The 24,300-nt window shown below is 41.7% G+C and overlaps 1 protein-coding gene across 6 annotated transcripts in view; it reads left to right on the top strand.

Moving 5' to 3' along the window:
- nos1 (nitric oxide synthase 1 (neuronal)) overlaps window positions 1–23,856 on the top strand; it is a 63,511-nt gene extending 39,655 nt beyond the window's left edge. The window contains exons 11-29 of one of the 6 annotated variants that reach the window (XM_036980173.2): window positions 4,369–4,470; window positions 4,729–4,923; window positions 5,111–5,196; window positions 6,134–6,278; window positions 7,389–7,493; window positions 7,623–7,681; window positions 8,115–8,231; window positions 9,299–9,473; window positions 12,391–12,526; window positions 12,680–12,758; window positions 12,931–13,124; window positions 13,404–13,573; window positions 15,193–15,403; window positions 17,219–17,306; window positions 17,671–17,792; window positions 18,048–18,196; window positions 19,116–19,310; window positions 20,011–20,129; window positions 20,690–23,856. In XM_036980173.2, coding sequence (XP_036836068.2) covers window positions 4,369–4,470; window positions 4,729–4,923; window positions 5,111–5,196; window positions 6,134–6,278; window positions 7,389–7,493; window positions 7,623–7,681; window positions 8,115–8,231; window positions 9,299–9,473; window positions 12,391–12,526; window positions 12,680–12,758; window positions 12,931–13,124; window positions 13,404–13,573; window positions 15,193–15,403; window positions 17,219–17,306; window positions 17,671–17,792; window positions 18,048–18,196; window positions 19,116–19,310; window positions 20,011–20,129; window positions 20,690–20,705 — 2,463 coding nt within the window. In that variant the 3' untranslated portion in view covers window positions 20,706–23,856. Of the gene's footprint in view, window positions 1–4,368; window positions 4,471–4,728; window positions 4,924–5,110; window positions 5,197–6,133; window positions 6,279–7,388; window positions 7,494–7,622; window positions 7,682–8,114; window positions 8,232–9,298; window positions 9,474–12,390; window positions 12,527–12,679; window positions 12,759–12,927; window positions 13,125–13,403; window positions 13,574–15,192; window positions 15,404–17,218; window positions 17,307–17,670; window positions 17,793–18,047; window positions 18,197–19,115; window positions 19,311–20,010; window positions 20,134–20,689 lie in introns of those variants that run through there. The other 5 variants (XM_036980172.2, XM_090237979.1, XM_090237978.1 and 2 more) reach the window with 5 other exon arrangements.
- Window positions 23,857–24,300: the final 444 nt, after the last annotated feature.

Here is a 24,300-nt window from a genome sequence, read left to right as displayed (position 1 = left end):
AATGGTTCAAAAATAAACATATCCAGGTGTTAGAATGGCCAAGTCAAAGTCCAGACCTGAATCCAATCGAGAATCTGTGGAAAGAACTGAAAACTGCTGTTCACAAATGCTCTCCATCCAACCTCACTGAGCTCGAGCTGTTTTGCAAGGAGGAATGGGGAAAAATGTCAGTCTCTCGATGTGCAAAACTGATAGAGACATACCCCAAGCGACTTACAGCTGTAATCGCAGCAAAAGGTGGCGCTACAAAGTATTAACTTAAGGGGGCTGAATAATTTTGCACGCCCAATTTTTCAGTTTTTGATTTGTTAAAAAAGTTTGAAATATCCAATAAATGTCGTTCCACTTCATGATTGTGTCCCACTTGTTGTTGATTCTTCACAAAAAAATACAGTTTTATATCTTTATGTTTGAAGCCTGAAATGTGGCAAAAGGTCGCAAAGTTCAAGGGGGCCGAATACTTTCGCAAGGCACTGTATCTATTCGATGATAAATCATTCGTGGCAGTTGGGTTTCTCCTCGGAAGCAAATGGAAAAATACACGCAGCTGGAGATTACGCAATAATTGCGACGGAGGACACCAAGCGAGCACCTGGTAGATGTAGTGTAAAATGGTCAATCTTCCAATGATATGCCTACAAATACGTCACAATGCTGCAGACACCTTGGGGAAACAACAGAAAGTGTAAGCTCATTCCTGTCGCATTCACAGCCATATAAGGAGACATTGGAACACAGCTCCTTCAAAATCTGGGGCATTTCCTGTTTGAAATTTCATCTTGGTTTCACCTGTAGCATCAGTTCTGTGGCACTCACAGATAATATCTTTGCAGTTTTGGAAACGTCAGAGTGTTTTCTTTCCAAAGCTGTCAATTAAATGCATAGTCGAGCATCTTTTCGTGACAAAATATCTTGTTTAAAACGGGAAAGTTTTTTTATCCAAAAATTAAAAGAGCGCCCCCTATATCGAAGAAGTTAAGCACCAGCTGTCAGAGCAGTTCACACATCACTGCACCTGTACATAGCCCATCTGTAAATAGCCCATCCAACTACCTCATCCCCATACTGTTATTTATTTTGCTCCTGTGCACCCCAGTATCTACTTGCACACTCCTCTTCTACACATCGATCACTCCAGTGTTTAATTGCTATATTGTAACTATTTCGCCACTATGGCCTATTTATTGCCTTATCCTACCTCATTTGCACACACTGTGTGTATATATACACCTTTTCTATTGTATTATTGACTGTACGTTTGTTTATTCCATGTGTAACTCTGTTGTTTGTTTGTGTCACACTGCTTTGCTTTATCTTGGAAAGGTCGCAGTTGTAAATGAGAACTTGTTCTCAACTAGCCTACCTGGTTAAATAATGGTAAAATAAAAAATAAAGATTAACTATAGGCTATCTAAATAATTGACTTGATTATTCTCGTCCATCTTAGCTAAATGGTATAGTCTTTGTGCTTTCTCAATGGATATTCGGGTGCTTTTGTAAATTATCTATAGGCTGGACAATAGAACGAGTCAAAATTCACTCAAGGCTGAAAAACGGCTTAAGAAAGTTGGCTAAACTGGAACACTAGCGCGAGTCCATTGAAAATGAATGAAATCTAACATTCGCAGAGCCTGTTTTGACTGGAGTGATGCTTAGAATTCTATTAAATGTATCCCTTTTTATTTTACCACTACAATCTGTTCGTCGGACAAAACTGGAAAAAAACTACTTGTGTAGAAAGTAAACATCCGCACCTCGAAATGTGTCAACTGTGCTTATGTCTGCGTAATGAAAAATTAGGGAAAAAATAAGCATTTCTGACTATTTCTGGTCTAGGGATCGATGACAAACAAGCTCACTGCCCAGACTTACATAATTACAAAGAGGAGATTCTCCTGATTTTAAAATGGCGCCCGTGTAACAGTTTTAGCTTTCGTTCCTCTCCTTGTCCTTACCTGGGTCACACCAGGGACCCTCTACACACATAGACAACAGCTACCCTTGAAGCATCGATAACCATCGCTCCACAAAAGCCGCGATCCTTGCAGAGCAAGGGGAACAACTACTTCCAGGTCTCAGCGTGAGTGACGTCACCAATTGAACGTGCACCCCGCTAACTAGCTCAAATCAAATTTTATTTGTCACATGCAAATGGTTAGCAGATGTTAATGCTAGTGTAGCGAAATGCTTGTGCTTCTAGTTCCGACCATGCAGTAATATCTAACAAGTAATCTAACCTAACAATTTCACAACAACTACCTTATACACACAAGTGTAAAGGAATGAATAATATGTACATACATTTTTATGAATGAATGATGGCCTAACGGCATAGGCAAGATGCAGTAGATGGTATAAAGTACAGTATATACATATGATATGAGTAATGTAGGGTATGTAAACATTATACAAAGTGGCATTGTTTAAAGTGGCTGGTGATAGATTTATTACATCAATTTTTTCATTATTAAAGTGGCTAGAGTTGAGTCAGTATGTTGGCAGCAGCCACTCAGTTAGTGATGGCTGTTTAACAGTCTGATGGCCTTGAGATAGAAGCTGTTTTTCAATATATACGACTGTGATTATGATCGAAGAGAATTCTCTTGGTAGATAATGCGGTCGGCATTTGATTGTAAGGAATTCTGAGTCAGGTGAACAAAAGGACTTGAGTTCCTGTATGTTGTTATGATCACACCACGTCTCGTTAATCATAAGGCATGCATACATACCTGCAATTTCACACCGGTTACACCTGACTTGAAAAAAAATCTAAATATACACATTGCAAGATATTTGGCGAAATAGACAGACATGCCTATATTTCCCCATAGAAAATAATGGGAAGACCACAGAGTTCCAATATTATTTTTGTTTACATTTTAACTATAAAACAACGTGAGCAGGTCTCATTGCCAAAAATAGCGAAGCAGGCGTTAAGTTGAACAATAAGCTGGGAATAGAACGTTCGGAAGGCGGGTTGGTGCCACGGTGCTCAATTGAACTAATAGCAGCTGGCAGGGTGAAAAATGCACTAAAATGAAGCCTGTTTTTTTTTTGCGATTACTTCAAAGCGACTGCTTTACCAGCTCTGCTAGGGTGAGTAAAATGGTTAGTGGTCTCATTTGTGTCTGGAAGTAGCTAGCCAACATTAGCTTGGGTGCTTGACTGCCGTCAACGCTCAAATCAACCCTACTCTTCGGCCCAAACGTCCAGTGTGCGCTCCGAGAGCGAAACGGTCTGAATTTACAAACGGACAATTTTTCTCTGAATGGAAACACCATAATATTAATTAAATTAATTAAGCCAAATTTCTTAAAATCAAATCCCATATACTATGTTATTACAAAAAAGGTTTTAAATTCTCTGGTAATGCCAATACAGAATACTGTAATGAAACAGGCAGGGAGCAGGTCTCAAACCCTCAAACTTCTAGCCTGAAGTCCAGCTGTGCCGCAAAAGCATGTAGACTCAATCTACTAGAGACCTCCTGGGCACTGTTCAAGGGCATCTTCTTGCAGGAGATTTGTGATGCGGCTTGTTGGGCATCCCCTCCTACTTTTATGAAGTTCTACCGACATCACTGTGCCTTCATTGGTGCGTACTTTTGATTTGATTTACTGTCCTCATTGCCTCTGAGGGTTAATATTGAGACTGTCCTTCTTCATAGAGCATGTGTGATTACAGGAGTTGGTCATATCCCACAGTGAGATGTTAAAGCAAATAATTGAAAAAGTATGTTGATATTATGAGTGAGACATCTCACTTGAGCTGGACGTCATTGTCAAAAATCCATGTCGCGATAAATTGCCTGAATTGATGCGTTAACAATACCTAAATATAAGTTTATAACATTAAGGTGCACCGTTTTTTTTTTTTTTTGTACTACTACTACTACGGTGGTTGTAGCTATCAGTTGTCCCATTAACAATTACCCATATTAGCAAACTTATTTAATTTCAAACTTCACATTTCTCTAGTATAGGCTACTTATCGTAATGAACGATATCAGCTAAATGCCTGCGATAAGTGATCGGTATGGTCGGTGTCGATCATTTTGGGTTTATCGTTCCAGCTCTACATCTCACCACATTCCCCTACTCGCAAGAGTGTAAGGAAGTTTGACACACTCAAGAATGATCAGAGGGCAGGCGAGGGGCTTTTTAGTATGAGGGGAGAGGCTCCATCATTTCCCCACTCGACCTGTTGGTCTCCAACAGACGTGTATAATTGTTCCTTCAAGCTACTTCTGGTGAATCGGCATAGTGCGATGTCTCACTCGTAATATCGGAGAACTGGGGTTACGCAAATAACCTTAAGTTATCAACAACAGTTATTGTTATTACAATATTGTCTTGCCCTGTCCAATAGGAAGTGGCCAGTCTGATGGCTCTGGATACCAGAAAGACCTCTTCTCTGTGGAAGGACCAGGCACTGGTGGAGATCAACATAGCAGTCCTCTACAGTTTTCAGGTGATTGCCAAGTGTTCTTCTATTGTATTATCTGCACATTTCTAGACTGTATATAAATTAAAGCCTAAAGCATTATTCTTTGGAAGTCTTTACATTCAGTTAGAAATTGTGGAATCTCGGCACCCAGAATCAATGTTAAGGCTGTCACGAGGGACGAGAAATAAAGGTGAAATAGTATGTACTACTAAATGTCAACCTGAAACAATTGCAATGATTGAATTCCTCAGACAGGAACTGATCGCCATTATATGTTCCCAGTCTTCTAAGGTAACCATAGTGGACCACCACTCTGCCACAGAGTCCTTCATGAAGCACATGGAGAATGAGATCAGGGTGCGGGGGGGCTGCCCGGGGGACTGGGTCTGGATTGTACCCCCAATGTCTGGAAGCATCACCCCAGTTTTTCACCAGGAGATGCTCAACTATCGCCTCACGCCATCCTTCGAGTATCAGGTGAGGAGGAAGGAGAGTTAGTGTGGCCAGGTCAAAGTAAAATATTTTCTTATACTTTAGCAGCGTATTTGACATACAGTATGTATTTGACCCCAGGTCAGGATCAGAATATGTCCTTCAAATGTACAGTAATGCCATCCACTAATCTGTATGCTAAGACTATTGTAACTTTGTCTCTCTGCTACAGGCTGACCCATGGAATAACCATGTGTGGAAAGTAAACAATGGGACACCCACCAAGAAAAGAGCCATTGGCTTCAAGAAACTGGCCAAGTGAGTAAAGAGAGAGAGTCTTTTCATTACGCCTTAGGACAACATTATGCTTCACCTAGATTGGGGTCAGAGGTCGCCTGTGCAGTCCTGCTTGCTTTTTAGACTGAAGTGCCCACTTGTTTCCTAGTCCTCCATTTGGGACTAAGAACTATGACTAAATATAGTATGTTAGTGATTTTGTGTCTTATTAGCTCCACTGTAATGTCCAGAGTTCTAGACAGTCATGGAAATGTATTGTACATGTTGTCTATTTATAGTCTTTGTCATATCAAGACTCTGGATTATTCACTACACAACTAGAAATATAAATTTTTTCCAAAACAGAGATTTATGGTTCTTCGGTTGAAGGGTACAATTATATTATAGGGCGGTCAGCTGGTCACCTTTATGTCTGTTTATCCTCCATTTGCTCTTATGCTCCTTTTTTTGCCACTCGTTGAATGGGATGGGATGAGACGAGGTAGTGGTACAGACACAGGGAGGAGAGGAAGCTGATCTACTCAATGGTGTAATTCACTCAATCAACCCCAAAGGGAGTAATCAGAACGATGGTGAAATATAAGCGTTTAGCTTTTTCCGTTCTTTCGTGCGTTGGGTGGGTTCTGAGTTATTATTGGAATTGCCCCGAGGATACGACGAGCTATGATTGCCATCCGCTGTTTAGTCATGACATGCAGCACTGCCTGTCTGCTCGAGCGAACCACACGAGCACGGAAGTAAGCTAGTAAGCTACAGTAGGCATCTGAGTTTAGAAGACTTTGGGGGGGGGGGGGGGGGTCTGTTTTGCCCTTGATCACTGGTGCCTATGATTTAACTTCCGTTTTTTATTTCTGGTTACATGATATCAAACCTTTCATGAATGAACCATTTTAAAGTGTTTATTTATAGCCATTTTATTATGTTGTGAATTATAAATGTATTGTCTCTGTGTGTGCAGGGCTGTGAAGTTTTCAGCCAAGCTAATGGGCCAGGCCATGGCTAAGAGAGTCAAAGCTACGATACTATTCGCCACCGAGACCGGAAAGTCTCAAGACTATGCAAAAACCTTATGTGAGATTTTCAAGCATGCCTTTGATGCAAAGGTAACTTTTTTACATTTTTTAGATAGCTACCACACAAGTTCAATTTGAGTTGATGTGTCATGTCTATTTGTGATCTTGAATAGAACATAAAAAAAGCCTACTTCAAAACATCCCCCTTAACTCCTTTGAGATTTTGAAGCATGCCTTTTTAAGGCAAAGGTAAACCACACAATTTGACTGAGTTTGTGTCATGTCTTTTTTTTGTGGACTTTCTTGAATGACAAAGCTGAGGCCTGCAGATTTGAAAAAAAAGCGAGGAGACAGTTTTCACACCAAGAAGGCGAAGTTACACGGAAATGTGTCTTTTGTCACTTTCCCATTCCCTCTCATGCAGCAAAGCGCCAGGGGACACAGCGACGGAATCAACCCAGCCAAGCGTTGAGCTGTAGTTTAAGATAAGATCATAAAACACTGCGGGCTGTGTAAATGTGTTTGGAAAAAAAAAATCACAATAAAAACACACAGCTCTGCGGTTCTCAATCATCTAGTGTTTCCCTCCAGGACATCACATCTTCTGTTTCGTCTTCCTATTTGTTAATGTAATCAATCATACGAGAGGAAAGGATCTTCTTGTACTTGAGTCAGACAGGCAGATGCAGAGCGGATGAATGACTGGGCTGGGTTGTGCATTTCCTCTCTTCCTCCCTGTCGTCTTGTCCATCCCCTGTTTCCTCTCGTTCTCTCGGCATGATGGCCCGTAGGCATGAAGGCTGCTAGAGTCAGATGGCGAGTCTGATGCCTGGTTGTTAATTGTATTGCGGCACATTATCACCTTGTTAATGCAAGTAGTGTTCGTTAGATACTAGTGCTCTATGGCCTCAGGTCCTGGGCACATGACCTTGTGGAATGTTTATGTGGTCTTTGACAGAGGAGGGAAAGGTTGAAGAGAAGTTACTTCCTGGTATCTTAAAATGTGTAACTTGAAATTTGGTTTTGTCCTTAGTGTCTCTGTGGTATTTTGGTAAAACTGAGTATTTTTCTGTCTTGAATATCTGCCGATTTTTTGTTTGTGGGAAATTTTAAATGCGTTTTCTATTTTGTTTTATTTCAAAATGGCTCTGGTTCACATCACAATGATGACATCTTGATTGACACGCTCCACTACTATAGGTAATGTCAATGGATGAGTACGACATGGTGGACCTGGAGCATGAAACACTTGTGTTGGCGGTGACCAGCACCTTTGGTAATGGAGATCCACCTGAAAATGGAGAGGTATGATTGACCAGTACTGTGTGTGTGTGTGTGTTTAATTCACACAACTACAGTATATACCATCTGTATTTTGGTTACGTTTACATAAGGTAAACCTGCAAACGATTGACTGAGTGTGTTTGTGTATAGAAATTCGGAGCTGCCTTGATGGAGATGAGACATCCAACATCTAACACAGAGGACCGAAAGTGAGTGCCCATTCAAACAGAGCATGGGTTTTTATGGTATGCGTCCCAAATGGCACCCCATTCCCTATATAGTACACTACTTTTGACCAGGGCCCATAGTGGGTAGTGCACTATATAGGGAATAGGGTGCCAATTGGGATGTAATCATGGCTGCAGTAATCCTGAGACATCCTCATACAGATTCACAGCTTTACTTCTCATCACTTAACTGCAATAGATATTTTTTTGTGTACTTGTGCCCTTGAGTAAGACCATTAACCCCTAAAATAGCTCCAGGGGTGCTGCACTGCGACTGACCCTGTGCTCCTCCAAAAATGGGTGTTTGTTTTTTGCCTGGGGTTGGGTGGAGAGCAGAAGAGTCTCTGCAATGGACTAATAAAGTACTATTCTATACTGCGAGTGTACTTGTTGTCCCTGTATCTGCCTCTCTCAGGAGTTACAAGGTGCGTTTCAACAGCGTGTCCTCCTACTCAGACACCCGCAAATCCTCCAGTGATGAACCTGAGCCCAGGGTCAACTTTGAAAGCACCGGACCCCTCGCCAACGTCAGGTACAGTAAGCAAGCCCAAGATTATGTCAAACAAAATCTGATTGGATGGAAGGGCTAGATTCTATCAGATCCGCACTAGGTGACACCTACATAGTGGTTGTTTTGGCATCGGAGGTGGGACTGCGTTAGTTGGAACTGCGTTAGAGCTATCAAATCCTATAATAGGGAAGGGAGTGGTTTGTGACACACAAGCAGCCACTCACCAATAATTACACCTCCAACACTGCCAAAACATCAGCTATGGCGATGTTGGCCAGTGCGTCTTAAAGCAAATTCTGCTTGAATCTAGGCATAAATATATATTTTTTGCATGAGCAGAGTTTAATAGGTTAACAAAACATCCAGACATGTGAGTACAGGTGATAGCCAAGGTGTTTGGACTGATATGACAGGGAGACAAGCCCCTCTGTCTGAGGAGAACCCCCAGGACATGTCTTCTTAAACCTGATGTCTTTTGATGGGTGTACGGTGATGGGAATGTCTCCTTTTACCATCTCCACCTCTGTGTTTCCGAACACAGACCTGGTTCAAGATAACACACAAACATCCCTTTATACTGCCTGTCTGTATAGAGTTCTGTGAATACTGAGGAAGGAAGAAAGCTATTTTGATCAATTCCCTTGTATGTAGATGGATAGTGATTTGACAATTTCAAACACAATACAACCACGCATTTAAAATCATCAAAGATGACACACAAACGTTTGAAAAAACACATTTCCATTGTGGTCCTTTTAATTAAATGGTTCAAAAACTTTGCCAACATAAACATAGCATTCCTAGACTACACAGTAGACCTAGCTCACTAGGCATATATACTTTGGTTACACATTTAACACATAACAAAACATAAGACAGGATGACATTGTCATAGCCATAGAGTATGACTCCCTCTGTAGATCAGCAATATCAGGCTCCTAAACTGAGCTTGATGATGCAGTTGATGCCAGATGATGGTGATGTATGGTTGTCTGAATCAAATCAGTGTGTCTTTGCATGCCTGTGTACTTGTCGTTTTCTCTCTCGTTCTCACTCGTTCTTTCTTTCTGTTCTTTCTCTCTCTCCAGGTTCTCAGTGTTTGGCCTTGGCTCAAGAGCCTACCCACACTTCTGTGCTTTTGCCCACGCTGTGGACACGCTGCTCGAGGAGCTGGGGGGGGAGCGCATCCTACGCATGGGGGAGGGAGATGAGCTGTGTGGCCAGGAAGAGTCCTTCAGAAACTGGGCCAAGAAGGTTTTCAAGGTGGGGTGACTGGGCGATTCCTTATGGGGCATATAACGCTCACACATGCATGAATGTAATGCACATGCATGAATGTAATGCACATGCATGAATGTTTATAATACCAGTCAAAAGTTTGGACACATCTACTCATTTAAGGGTTTTTCTTTATTGGTACTATTTTCTACATTGTAGAATAATAGTGAAGACATCAAAACTATGGGAATAACACATATGGAATCTTGTAGTAACCAAAAAGGTATTAAACAAATCAAAATATATTTTGCCTTGATAACAGCTTTGCACACACTTGGCATTCTCTTAACCAGCATCATGAGGTAGTCACCTGGAATGCATTTCAAACCTGCATTTCAAACCTGAAATTATTTTTCAACAGTCTTGAAGGAGTTCCCACATATGCTGAGCACTTTTTGGCTGCTTTTCCTTCACTCTGTGGTCCAACTCATCCCAAACCAGGTGATTGTGGAGGCCAGGTCACTCTCCTTCTTGGTAAAATAGCCCTTACACAACCTGGAGGTGTGTTGGGTCATTGTCCTGTTGAAAAACAAATGATAGTCCCACTAAGCCCAAACCAGATGGGATGGTGTATCGCTGCAGAATGCTGTGGTAGCCATGCTGGTTAAGTGTGCCTTGAATTGTAAATAAATCACTGACAGTGCTACCAGCAAATACCTCCACACCATAACACCACCTCCTCCATGCTTTACAGTGTGAAATACAAATGCGGAGATCATCCGTTCACCCACACCTTGTCTCACAAAGACACGGCGGTTGGAACCAAAAATCTCAAATTTGGACTCCAGACCAAAGGGCAAATTTACACCGGTCTAATGTCCATTGCTCATATTTCTTGGCCCAAGAAAGTCTCTTCTTATTATTGGTGTCCTTTAGTATTGTTTTCTTTGCAGCAATTCAACCATGAAGGCCTGATTCGCATGCTCTCCTCTGAACAGTCGATGTTGAGATGTGTCTGTTACTTGAACTCTGTGAAGCATTTATTTGGGCTGCAATTTCTGAGGCTGGTAACTCTACTGAACTTATCCTCTGCAGCAGGGGTACAGTGCCTTGCAAAAATATTCATTTTTCCTATTTTGTTTCTTTAAAGCCTGTAATTTAAATAGATTTTTATTTGGATTTCATGTGATGGACATACACAAAATGGTCCAAATTGGTGAAGTGAAATGAAAAAAAGAACTTATTTCAAAAAATTCTAAAAAATAAAAACCTTAAAAGATCTAAATAAGATCTGGTGCAACCAATTACCTTCAGAGGTCACATAATTAGTTAGATTGCACACAGGTGGACTTTATTTAAGTGTTACATCTCAGTATATATACACACCTGTTCCAAAAGGCCCCAGAGTCTGCAACACCACTAAGCAAGGGGCACCACCAAGCAAGTGGCACCATGAACACTAAGGAGCTCTCCAAACAGGTCAGGGACAAAGTTGTGGAGAAGTACATATCAGGGTTGGGTTATAAAAAATTTGGAGAGGGGCCTCCCGGGTGCGCAGTGGTTAAGGGCGCTGTACTGCAGCGCCAGCTGTGCCACCAGAGACTCTGGGTTCGCGCCCAGGCTCTGTCGTAACCGGCCGGGAGGTCCGTGGGGAGACGTACAATTGGCCTAGTGTCGTCTGGGTTAGGGAGGGCTTGGCCGGTAGGGATGTCCCTGTCTCATCGCGCACCAGCGACTCCCGTGGCGGGCCGGGTGCAGTGCGCGCTAACCAAGGTTGCCAGGTGTTTCCTCCGACACATTGGTGCGGCTGGCTTCCGGGTTGGATGCGTGCTGTCCACATCTGTCCACTTTAAGCCGTACACTCCACAGTGCTTAGCTTTATGGAAGAGTGGCCAGAAAAAAATAAGCAAACATGTTTGGCGTTCGCCAAAAGGCATGTGGGAGACTCCCCAAACATATGGAAGACGGGTCAGATGAGACTAAAATGTAGATTTTTGGCCTTCAAGGAAAACGCTATGTCTGGCACAAACCCAACACTTCATCACCCTGAGAACACCATCCACACAGTGAAGCATGGTGGTGGCAGCATCATGCTGTGTGGATGTTTTCATCTGCAGGGACTGGGAAACTGGTCAGAATTGAAGGAATGATTGATGGCGCTAAATACAGGGAAATTCTTGAGGGGAAACTTGTTTCAGTCTTCCATATTTTTGAGACTGGGACGGACGTTCACCAGCAGGACAATGACCCTAAGCATACTGCTAAAGCAACACTTGAGTAGTTTAAGGGGAAACATTTACATGTCTTGGAATGGCCTAGTCAAAGCCCAGACCTCAATCCAATTGAGAATCTGTGGTGTGACTTAAAGATTGCTGTACACCAGTGGAACCCATCCAACTTGAAGGAGCTGGAGCTGGAGCAGTTTTCCCTTGAAGAATGGGCAAAAATCCCAGTGGCTAGATGTGCCAATTTATAGAGACATACCCCAAGAGACTTGCAGCTGTAAACTCATTAAGAAGGAAAGAAACTCCACAAATTAACTTTTAACAAGGCACACCTGTTAATTGAAATGCATTCAAGGTGACTACCTCATGATGCTGGTTGAGAGAATGCCAGTGTGCAAAGTGTGTGCAAAGCTGTCATCAATGCAAAGGTGGCTATTTGAAGAATCTCAAATATAAGATATATTTGGATTTGGTTAACACTTTATTGTTTACTAAAGGATTCCATATGTGTTATTTCAAAGTTTTGATGTCTTCACTATCATTCTACAATGAAGAACATTGTAAAAACAAAGAAAAACCCTTGAATGAGTAGGTGTGTCCAATCTTTCACTGGTACTGTGTGTATACTGTACACACACGTACACACACACATACACTAATGGTAAAGGTCTTCATAATGGACTATACACAGCTATGATTACTTGTCCTTACAAGCGCCTATGGTTGTCTGTCTGAAGGCTGCCTGTGATGTGTTCTGCATTGGAGACGTGAACATCGAGAAGGCACATGATTCGTTGATCAGTAATGATCGAAGCTGGAAGAAGAGCAAATTCCGCCTCACCTACACAGCTGAGGCCCCTGCACTAACACAAGGTAAACAAAATACAACACAAGTTAAACACTGTTTCAATGAGGACTTTGTAAACAAAACCTAACTTTTTAGGTCTAATGTAGCCTCCATAAACCCTTTAAGGCTTCCAATGTCATATTATGGATGCTTCATATTGTGAATGTGTCCTCCAACAGCACTCTACAGCATCCACAAGAAGAAGGTCTATGGAGCCAAGATCTTACAGAGCGAAAACCTACAAAGTTCCACATCCAAGTGGGTGGATTTTGTTACAATACTGTAGACTAGACTGGAGAACATTTTGAAATAGGACTTCTTAGTCTCAATCAGTTGTAGCAAATTGTACTTCATACGCAAATTGTTACTGTAGAACTCCAAACTGTACAATAGTTACAAACTGTAACCACTGTTCTGAATCCCCTAGCAGTCGCTCCACCATATTTGTTCGACTTCACACAAATAACGAGGACAGCCTGACGTACCAGCCCGGCGACCATCTGGGCATCTTCCCTGGCAACCATGAGGACCTGGTTACGGCCCTTATAGAGAAGCTAGAGGATGCCCCACCTGTCAATCAGATCGTCAAGGTGGAGTTCCTAGAGGAGAGGAACACAGCCCTGGGTTAGTAGTCTACTGGGTCCTAGTTTCATAATCTTAGCCAGCAATGCCCTTGCAGACAAAAACATGACCTTGGCCTGGACACCTTTGGGAAAAGAGGTCTTCTAACCTCAATGGGACTTGAATTAATTGAATAAAGCTGAGTTTGATACCAGATGCAATCCTCCAATCCTCTTAGGGTAACGTAATACACACAAAAAAATGGCTAATACTGTACTATCAAAGTTTTGATGCATCTCTTCTGGCGTTTTTCTTTGCCTGTTTATTTTTGTCCTTCTGAAGGTGTGATCAGTAACTGGCTAGAGGAGCCCCGGATTCCCCCCTGCACCATCTACCAGGCCTTCCAGTACTTCCTGGACATCACCACACCCCCCAGTCCTGTCCTGCTGCAGCAGTTTGCCTCCCTCGCCACCAATGACAAGCAGAGGAAGAAGTTGGAGACTCTCAGTAAGGTAATGAAGGGTTTTAACTGTGTAGTTCAGTACAGTTTATATGAAGTAATTCAGTGTTAGGAAAACTACCGACCCTGGCTTCTCTCCCCATTGCGCAGTAGACTAAATCCCGGTGACATCCAGGTGTTTACTACCAATATTACAAATTATTTATTGTGTAGGCTGCTTGGCCACGTTATCTACTGCTGGCGACATGAGATACAGCTGCCCAGTGGGAAGCAACTCACGTTGGGAAGCACCTTGATACAAGGTGCACTGGTCATTCGCACCGGCTTGTCATGCCTTCCGTGGGCAGTATGTAACGTTAGCTAATAATAGGCATGTGATGGTGACCGATATTACAACTTTTCTCCCTCGCCCATGAAAATAAACATAACTAACTTTTACAATTTTTAGCCAATGATGAAAGGGGGAAATGTGCCAGGCTGTTGCTGCTGGCTATCCAGCAGGGCTTGGTAGGTTTGTTTGAATTCTGAGCAGAGATAATGGAGAGATTAAGGCTTTCTTTACCATCTCTGGTCTTAGTTCAGACTGTGGGTGTGGTCTTTGAACTGTCACTCCAAATGTATTGACCAATAGTAACAGTTTTTTGTTCGGCCACCTTCTAAACCACACCCCCACGTGAACATTGGTTCAAAAATGAAAGCGTAGGAAAAAAGTATTGTAACCGTAGAAATCTGAGTCGAAGAAAAGACCTGAGAAAGGCAAATGTAGGTGAGGAAAAGTTGCAAACAAAGCAAAGCAGATTGTTGTAAATGACACATATATTCAATTGAAAACAAATCCTGTTTCCTATTTTTTGCTTGCAATTCCTGGATTTGTTTTTGTTTACAATTGTGACGTTTTTCCTTACAATAATATGTTTCCTCTCGATATTTATTGGACTTTACAATGTTTATTTTTCTGTTTTAAAAATCCAAAAGTTTAACCCAGGGTTATTTTTTAAATCATTAATGGGATGCCATAGACTTTGCTCTTGTTGAAAATAACCTTTAGAGTAGGTGAGTTTTGGCTGGCTCAGACACTGGAATTTAAGCCCCACGCCTGGTAAACCACAGGCCTATTCTCTTCCCATACAGTGACTCCCACAGAAGAAGAAAAAGCACGTCCATTGTGTTAAAAACGTTACATTGGCCAGGCGAGTAAGTGACTCACTCTTCACGGTTCAACTCATTCTTAAAAAACAAAAAAAGAGAATAGAATTTGAAGGGAGGAGGAATAAAAAACAACAACAAGCCACAGTGGGATCTTTAGCTACTGGCTGTCCTTGCTATTTCTTTGTCTGTTCAACTCCAGAGCTGCATGGCCCCCAGTGTCTGTGGGTTACACAAGGTAGTCAGGCTAAGTTTATATGACTAAAGCCGGAAAGCCCAAAAATATGTAAAGTCTATAATACATCATTTAATCACATCAGGAGAGGCATTAGATTAGCTTGTTGTGAGTGTCGCATCTAACTGGAATATGTCTGGAATACCTAACTGGAATACCTCTAGTTGGAGAAACAGCCATAATAACTCATTTTCTCTGAAGCAATACATATTTTTTTTTGCCTGGCTCCTTACATTAGGGTATTTTGAATGTACAAGACAAACATACCTCCTCCCCTCTTTCCTCTCCAGGGCTTGCAGGAGTATGAGGAATGGAAGTGGTACAACAACCCAACTATGGTGGAGGTTTTGGAGGAGTTCCCCTCCATTCAGATGCCATCCACCCTGCTGCTGACCCAGCTGCCTTTGCTCCAGCCCAGATACTACTCCATTAGCTCCTCACCGGACGTCCACCCTGGGGAGATACACCTCACCGTGGCCGTGGTGTCATACAAAACCAGGGGTAAGGGCTGACTACTAGGCTTGGCTTAGAGGTGTAGAATGAATTGTGTGTAGATGGGGTATTGTGTATAGATTTATGAAGATACATTTTTTTTAAATCCATTTTAGAATAAGGCTATAAAAAAATATATATAACTTTTTTTTTTTTTATCCTCAGCAACCTACACACAATACCCCATAATGACAAAGCGAAAACATGTTTGCAAATGTATTAAAACAGAAATCCCTGATTTATATTGGGATTCAGACACTTTGCTATGAGTTTTGAAATTGAGCTCAGGTGCATCCTGTTTCCATTGTTCATCCTTGAGGTGTTTCTACAACTTGATTGGAGTCCACCTGTGGTAAATTCATTTCATTGGATATGATTTGGAAAGGCACACACCTGTCTATATAAGGTCCCACAGTCTGAACACAGTTCCTCTGTGTAGATGGGAGAATCTTCCAGAAGAACAGCCATCTCAGCAGTACTCCACCAATCAGACATTTATGGTAGAGTGGCCAGACGGAAGCCACTCCTCAGTAATAGGCACATGACATCCTGCTTGGAGTTTGCCAAGAGGCACCTAAAGGATTCTCAGATCATGAGAAACAATATTCTCTGGTCTGATGAAACCAAGATTGAACTCTTTGGCCTAAATGCCAAGCCACGTCTGGAGGAAACCTGGCACCGTCCCTATGATGAAGTATGGTGGTGGCAGCATCATGCTGTGGGGATGTTTTTCAGCGGCAGGGACTGGGAGACTAGTCGGGATCGAGGGAAAGACAAACGGAGCAAAGTACAGAGAGATCCTTGATGAAAACCTGCTGCAGAGCGCTCAGGACCTCAGACTGCCATAAAGGTTCACCTTCCAACAGGACAGTGACCCTAAGCACACTGTCAAGAATTCAGGAGTGGCTTTGGGACAAGTCTCTGAATGTCCTTGAGGGGCCCAGCCATAGCCCGGACTTGAACCTGATCGAACATCTCTGGAGAGACCTGAAAATAGCTGTGCAGAGACGCCCCCCATCCAACCTGACAGAGCCTGAGAGGATCTTCAGAGAAAAATGGGAGAAACTCCCCAAATGCAGGTGTGCCAAGCTTGTAGCGTTATACCCAAGATGACTCAAGGCTGTAATTGCTGCCTAAGGTACTTCCACAAAGTACTGAGTAAAGGGTCTGAATACTTATGTAAATGTGATATTTTAATTAGATTTTATTATAAATTAGCAAACATTTCTTAAACTGTCTTTGCTTTGTCATTATGGGGTATTGTGTGTAGATTGAAGGGGGGAAATGATTTAATACAATTTTGAATAAGGCTGTAACAAAATTTGGAAAAAGTCAAGGGGTCTGAATACTTTCCGAACGCACTGTAACTGGGTTGACTGGACAATAACGTCTAAGATCTCTATATTTGGGCATATGCTTTACTGGCTTTGGGTTAGTTGGTTTCTGTTTATATGTTTGTATTTGTGCATGCTATTATACTACATACATTGTAAGTAACCACAAAGATTATTTCTCATGCTTCGACGTGACTTTATTAAATCGGCACCAATTTACCTCAACCGACAGTTATTAAACACAAACAGCTGGGCGACAAGCGTCTTTCTAGCTGTTTCTCTTTCTCCGAGATGCATTGTGTGATAGTGATGTGCGTGATGCTGAGAGTGATGGTTTAATTAGCCATTTGCCTACACTGGAGACAAACACCCTTTTAGCCCAGGGAACTGCATTATGTGTACTCTACTTCAGTGTTCGTTTGCGTGGTGCGTAGTGGAGAGGAGGTGGTACGCAAGTAAAGTGGCTGATGGGCAATTGCCTCTCTTTCAGATGGAGAGGGCCCTATCCACCATGGAGTGTGTTCATCATGGCTCAACAGAATAGAGGCAGAAGAAATGGTCCCCTGCTTTGTTAGAGGGTATAAAACGTTGCTTCGTGTGTGTGTGTGTGTGTGATATTGCTGCATGATGGGTTTTACTCGTTGAATGGAATACTTGTAATTCTATGATTGTGATGGTTTGGAGAATATCTTGAACTGTAACAAATGTCAACATTGTCATATGGTGTATTCATAATATATGATGGCACCGTATATGATTCATATACAACATTGACTCTGTGTGTGTATAATACAATCATTGAGGAAAAACGCTTTGATGCTAGGGCTATTAAAAATGGCCTGATTCGTAGCTGAAATTGTTTTCTACAATCATTTTGTAAATGTATTTTTTTAATGTTATGTCTTCAATTGTAATTGGATGGGGAAATTACTTTGATTGTAGTGCTCCTACATTCCGATTGCCAAAGGACCACAGAGCTCCGTGTATCCTTGTTGGTCCAGGCACTGGGATCGCCCCCTTCAGAAGCTTCTGGGAACAGAAGCTTTTCGATTATGAACGCGATGGTTTGTTTATATTTTAGAATAGGAAAAGCACTTACTCACCTGATCTTACTTGTATACGCATGTGTGGAAATGATTTGATAAGGACTTAAAAGAAAAGGAAAACCCACACACTGCTGCCAGTATCACTTGTGTTTATTCAACTTTACAGAGCTTGAACACATACATAAACACTAGTCTAGATGACTCCAACATTGTAGTTCAGTGAAAGATTAAGTTTGGATCTGAACTTACAAAGTAATGTGTTTGTTACCGTAGGGATCAAATCCTGCCCTATGATCCTGGTATTTGGGTGCCGGCAGTCCCAGATAGACCACATCTACAAGGAGGAGACTATCCAGGCTAAGAACAAGGAGGTGTTCAAAGAGCTCTACACAGCCTACTCCAGAGAGCCTGGTAGACCAAAGGTACTGTTAACATTAAAGATTTAGTTAGCCTAGTAGACTTTAAATGGACTAACGTATGGAATTGTTGTAAGATGGTCATACCAAGGATCGTTTAGCTATCTGATTTTGAATTTTAGGACCCATTTTAGGTATCCCCTCAAAAATGAAATACAAATAATTGCTGAAATAATTCCCATATTAGTGTTTAGCCCAAACTGTTCGAACACTACAGACATAAGTTTGCAGATCGGCGGTACCGACGTCAGACGAGTCCCGTGACGCTTGTGGGGGTCGTAGAACAAAATCACTGACGCGTATGTGTTTGTAAGTGTTATCTTTTCACAGTGGTCATATTAGTTTGTTGTTCGGACGCGACATACATGAGAAGACCGATTTTGTTTTTTTTTGTTTTTTTTCTTTTCGGGATGTCTCCTGGTTTGTGAAACACCACTGTAGCTTGACCACATTCCACCACAGATGTGGAAGGCCGCCATTGGAGGATGTGTCGGATTGAGCACAGCCCATCCAAAAAACACATCTTTAGCTTAAACAGATTTTTATGGGGATGTTTTGATTATGCTAATTAGATTTCATCAGGGACAAAAATGCACCTGAGGGTTAAACACGAAAATGTGTCTCTGACAGTAAAGACACAGCAACACAGACAGAGGTCATGTGGGAGATGTATGCGTGCATGTGGATTTATGAATTGTGTATCCCTTTTGTTTCCCCTTCACTCCTCACATGGAGCACCATTTTATGCACAACTATCCTCAACCCCAACGCACAATCACTACAATCTGTTCATTGCCTTCAACTGTCTATGAGCCTGTATCTTTCTCTCCCTGTTAATCTCTATGTGATTCTATTAAATCTCTCTATATGATTTTATTAAATCTCTCTCATTCGATCTCTTTCTTCCCCTATGTCTCTGACACAGAAATATGTGCAGGATGTGCTTCGTGAGAAGCTGTCAGAGACTGTGTACCAGTGTCTGAGGGAGGAGGGAGGACACATCTATGTGTGTGGGGACGTGGGTATGGCCGGGGATGTCCTCAAGACCGTCCAGCAGATCATCAAATTGCAGGGAAACATGACACTGGAGGACGCTGGGTTCTACATCAGCAAACTCCGAGTAGGGACAATATGCTTCACTATATTGTACACTGTTAACAAACGAACCAACCTGACGGACAAAACATACAAAGTAACTAAGTCAAGCAATTTAGATTTAGACCTTGGAAGGTTCACTTTTTGAGATGACTGCACTCCTTAATACCTACTTGTGGATGATTTTCAGAATGTGACCGACGCATTCAGAATTTTGTTCAGTGGGATTCAAAAGAGAACTGAAAGGAGGGCTCTTACATTTAATGACTCAAAGAAAGGGAAACCAAAAACACAACTTTCAAAGATTTTAATAAGCAATTTTAAACCACCAGACAACCATACTGTACGTAAAATATTGAAATCGAAGGGTCACATGAGCAAAATGGCTAGATCACTTTTGACTAAGCAGAGGGGGTATATAATCAAACACATTTTGAAAGCGCTGCCTGCAACATAAAATGTCCAATTTATTGATCAACTAATGAAAGCTTTAATCCAAGCCTTGGCGATTGAAACATTTTTTGAAGGCAATGCTGTACTGTACAGTGACAGTGTAGTGACACATCACTGTATCTGTCTTTTCTATCTGTCCACAGCTCACCACACTGAATCAATGGTATCTTCCTGTGCCCATCTAACCTCACTTTGTCTATTGTATCATTCTGTGCCTATTGTATCATTCTGTGCCCATCTTATCTCACAAATCTTATCATCTCTCCTCGCAGGACGAGAACCGTTATCACGAGGACATATTCGGTGTCACGCTGCGTACCTATGAGGTCACCAACCGACTGCGTTCAGAATCCATCGCCTACATCGAGGAAAGCAAAAAGGACTCTGACGAGTGAGTCTAGAGTTTCCCCCCCACAGCTTCCATTCTGTTCCCTTCTAGTTCTTTCACGGTGACCAATTGTCGCCAAGACGTCTTTGATGTCTTTGCATGTTTGTGCCATACTTGTAGGAGGGACCTGCAAAGCTGTAGATACACTGGAGATACAGCCTCTGGTTTGATTTATGACCGTTTTCAAAATGCAGAACGGGTAACCATAGAAATCAGTTGAAAAGGGCTCCAACTCAACTAACCGGATTGCAGTGTTAGCGAGGGGCTCTGTTATGTTCTCCACTCAATCTGCGTTTGTGCTTTTAAAGATAAGAGCCTCCTTTTTTTATTCATATACACTTGTCATAAGAGGAGTGGAGAATTAAGGCTGACTTGCACAATGCCTCATTAAAAAGCTGCAAAATAACGTATGGCGGCTTGTATTGGCCAGCCACAGTGGTTCTGTGTGAAATGTCACTTGAATTTCTCAGTGTTGTGATCAAAAAACCCTTGTTACTAAGTGAGCTGGATGAGTAATGCCTGTAACCTCTCTCTCGCTTGCCCTCTCTCTCTGTTTCTGTCAGGGTGTTCTGCTCGTAGAACCATAAGTGGGGCTTCCGGATCTTTCTGATGTGGACCAATTGGAAGGGCCGTATGCACAGTGGAGCAGGGAAATGAGTGACACTACAGCTGGTCGATAATACTGTGCCAAGTTTTGTACTGTAAAGAATATCTTTGGGTTTGTTTTTGTTCTCTTTTATACCAGTTCTGCTTCGTCATGGTCAGTCAGGCTCTGCACTTAGTCTGTCGTAACGTTTGAAATATTTTATTTTACAAGAACATTGATGTTTTGTTAAATTGATTACTTTCTGATTTCATTATGCGTCATAATGTGCACCCAGTATTATACCTGCCACTTTGTTGATGCATGAGCAAGATGAGAAATATTAGTTCATAAATATATCATACTGTTTGTTAGCTATTTAATGTTAGTCAAAACCTTTTGCTAAACTTTTATATTTGCAGGACTACTTGTGGTACCTGGAAACAAGGTCACAATGCTTTGATTGGCGAATCAGTTTATGTTCCATTCCCAACCAACTGACTCTGGTGCATTTCAGTGTATACAAGGCCAAACCCATGTCAGTCAGAGCTGGTCTAGCCTGCTTTGGTGTGTATTGTTCATAACTGAGATTCCAGTTTTTTTTTTTTTTTTTTTTTTTTAAAGGTTTTGTAAGAGTGTGGGCGAGAGAGAAAGGGATGGAGAGAATGCAAGAGAGAGAGAACTAGATACAGACAGGCTATGCTCGGAGAGCAGTGAATAACTATGAACTGGATTTGGTTAACCTATAACCTCAACCTTCCGGCCACACGGTCATCCAAAACTACAATAGTGTTCAGACTCTCCTTGAAAGTCCATTAAAATGCATCTGCTCCTCTTATCAGCTTTCTCTGTTTCCTGCCTGTCTGTCTCTCCGCCTGCCTGTCAGAATATAAGTTGTCTCACCATTTTGTGGTCTGGTTTCACAACAGTAACTGCATATAGATGTGGATGAAAGCCATTGAAATGTTTGAAATGTCATGCCATGGGAAAGCCTATGCATGTGTATGTATCTCTTGTATACATTCTCATAACCAATATTTAAGTATATTACACACAAAAACAACTACGTATAATCTAGAGGGCTCTGCATCTTATAAATGGTATACAGTATTATCAAAGGAAAAGTCCATGGTACATATCTGACTGCCTTCCTATCCTATTTATTCGCTAAGACCAAATGCTGAGGTATTGGGGTGCTGTCTAATGGCTTGAAAGTAATTTGCATAGTATTTACAATGGGGAAAGAGGAAGGAACGGATTCATGATTTCAAATTGATCAAGAGGTTGGGTGTTGGGTTGCTATACTTTGCTGGTTCTCCTTGACCAACCATTACCATATCCGTGCGATCTCCATTTTTACCACCATTATAACCTTCCATGTAACCAGAGTTTCATACATGGCTATCTGTATGTAACTATCCATGTAAAGGAACCCTGCAGTGTCTGTCTTATCAGATCTGGATTTAGGGCAGTGGCGTAAATCTCACGAGGCAGAAATCTCGAATAGAAGAAATCTCAAACAGCAGAAATCTCATGTTGACATCAGTGCACGAGTAGATGAGTGTTGCTTTATGGTTTTATCGTTCCTTCTTGTCTGTCTGTCCATCTCTCGGTCTTTCACTCAGTAACTCTATCCCTCTTTCTCTCTGCCACCACCTCCAACTGCCTGCTCAGATGACTTGTGATGCTGCCACAGCTCCCCCTCTCCTCCATCCTCACTGAGACCTGACACCTGTCTGAAGGTCTATCAAGCGCTGTGTGTGTGCGTGCATGCGTCCATGAATGCTGTGTGATAACCACGACAAAATACTAAAGTACTTTTTGCGAAAAACAAAATGTATTTGTCTGCATGCATTCTCCATTCGCTGTAACCATCCACTTAATACCCTCGCATGCTCTTTGTCTTTGTTGAGAATTAAATGAACCTTCCTTCTGCCCCCCCCCACCCGCACACACACCAACCTTGAATGCTACAGCATGTATGCCCTCTGCAAACCCAAACAATTCTGATTGCATTCTCAAGATCAAGAAATAGATCATACAGGTCATTGCGTTTGATTGTTGTCATTACAATTCAACTATGTTGAGTTTACTTAATTATTAAATAAGGTTAAGTATGATATCTTAATTAAAATTATATGTTTATTGCTGATGGGTTTTGGGCGCAAGCTCGTGTCAAAGCACTGTTTTTACTTCGTTTCCCACTTTTCACTGAGCATCATTTGAAGGCCATGCCTTTGCAGGGCTGCTGTTTCTATTCTAAACATGTCATTGACGTTTTGTGATAACATTTCCAAGTGGCAACCAACTCCGCAGTAACCTGTGGATTTTCTTTTATTCCTTAAGTACTTCCTTTGTTTCCAAACTAAAATGGCCACCAGCATGATTGAAACGTAATGGCTTTCTGTGTTCTATCTCTCTGCTACTTATTGGCGCATATAGAGTACGTTTTTAATGGGGGAACTTTTTTGTTTTTGTTTGGGGATAAATAGGCAAACCTGTTTAATTGTTCCTCTTGCTGAATGTTTTCTTCTTCCACATTCATTTCTTTAAGCAGGTTTTGGGGGATTAGAAATGAGGGCTGCCAAAACTCTGTAAAACGTGCAACAACAACAAACAAACACAAACAAACAAAACAAAAATATATAAATATAGCATATATACTAAGACAAAAACAAAACAAAACTATTTGAACTAACTTTTTCTAAGAATGTATTTTGATGATTTAATTATTATTATTGTTATGTCTCTTCTGCTTGGTAAAAAAAAGAACCCATAATAAAACAAACAAGGACTACAGTGGTCTCCCTGATATCCTTTAGGCACGGGAAAAACCACAGCACCAGCTGAATGCATGATGTACTGTACCTCTGTCCTCTTTAAAAAAAAAAAAAAAAAGCTCTGTCTACCTACCAGCACTGTGTCACTCATTACGACTGTGACTCCATCCATCCATACAGTGTGATGGGACAGACGGTTGATGTGCTCAAGGGGTTTCTGTGTTTGTATCGCTGCTGCTAAACTCCAACAACCCAAACAGCCTCTGCTATATGCTCCTTGGTGTGGAATTGATCAACCTTGGCGGTTTCCATTTTAATGCATACTGCAAGGAACTTTGCATTTACTTAATAAAAAAAAACATTAACAGTATGTCAATACCGTGTTTGTATTTTCTTGTGTTTTTTTTAAACTAGTGTCATGGGACCAAAAATGAGTAAGATGTGGATAGTGGAGTTTAAGGTCAGCTTGGATTGTTGTTGAGCGTTACCTGCGCTCAGGCAGTTTCTAAGATTAAGTATGTATAGGAGATCTATTGTGTACAATCCATGTCCTGTGCCTTTTGCTGTATTGAACTGATTTATAATTACTGCAATCTAGCCAGCTCTGTGCGCTTCCTGCTCTTGTTGTCATTCTCAAAGCCTTCACAACAGGGTAGGGACTCTGGTACAATACAGGCACCGAGATGCAAAGTGTAGGCAGTGGCACTCAGCTAGAGATACAATTCAGCACCATGGTAACCTAACAACAAAGTAAATTAGTCCAACATTAAATCAGCCCCTGTGTCCTCAGCCTCCTGTGGATTGGTGGGTG

This window comes from Oncorhynchus mykiss, chromosome 6 (assembly GCF_057628025.1).
Source record: "Oncorhynchus mykiss isolate SJ-2025 chromosome 6, ASM5762802v1, whole genome shotgun sequence".
In the NCBI taxonomy this organism is placed as follows: Eukaryota; Metazoa; Chordata; class Actinopteri; order Salmoniformes; family Salmonidae; genus Oncorhynchus; species Oncorhynchus mykiss.
This window is presented reverse-complemented; position numbering and strand designations above follow the sequence as displayed.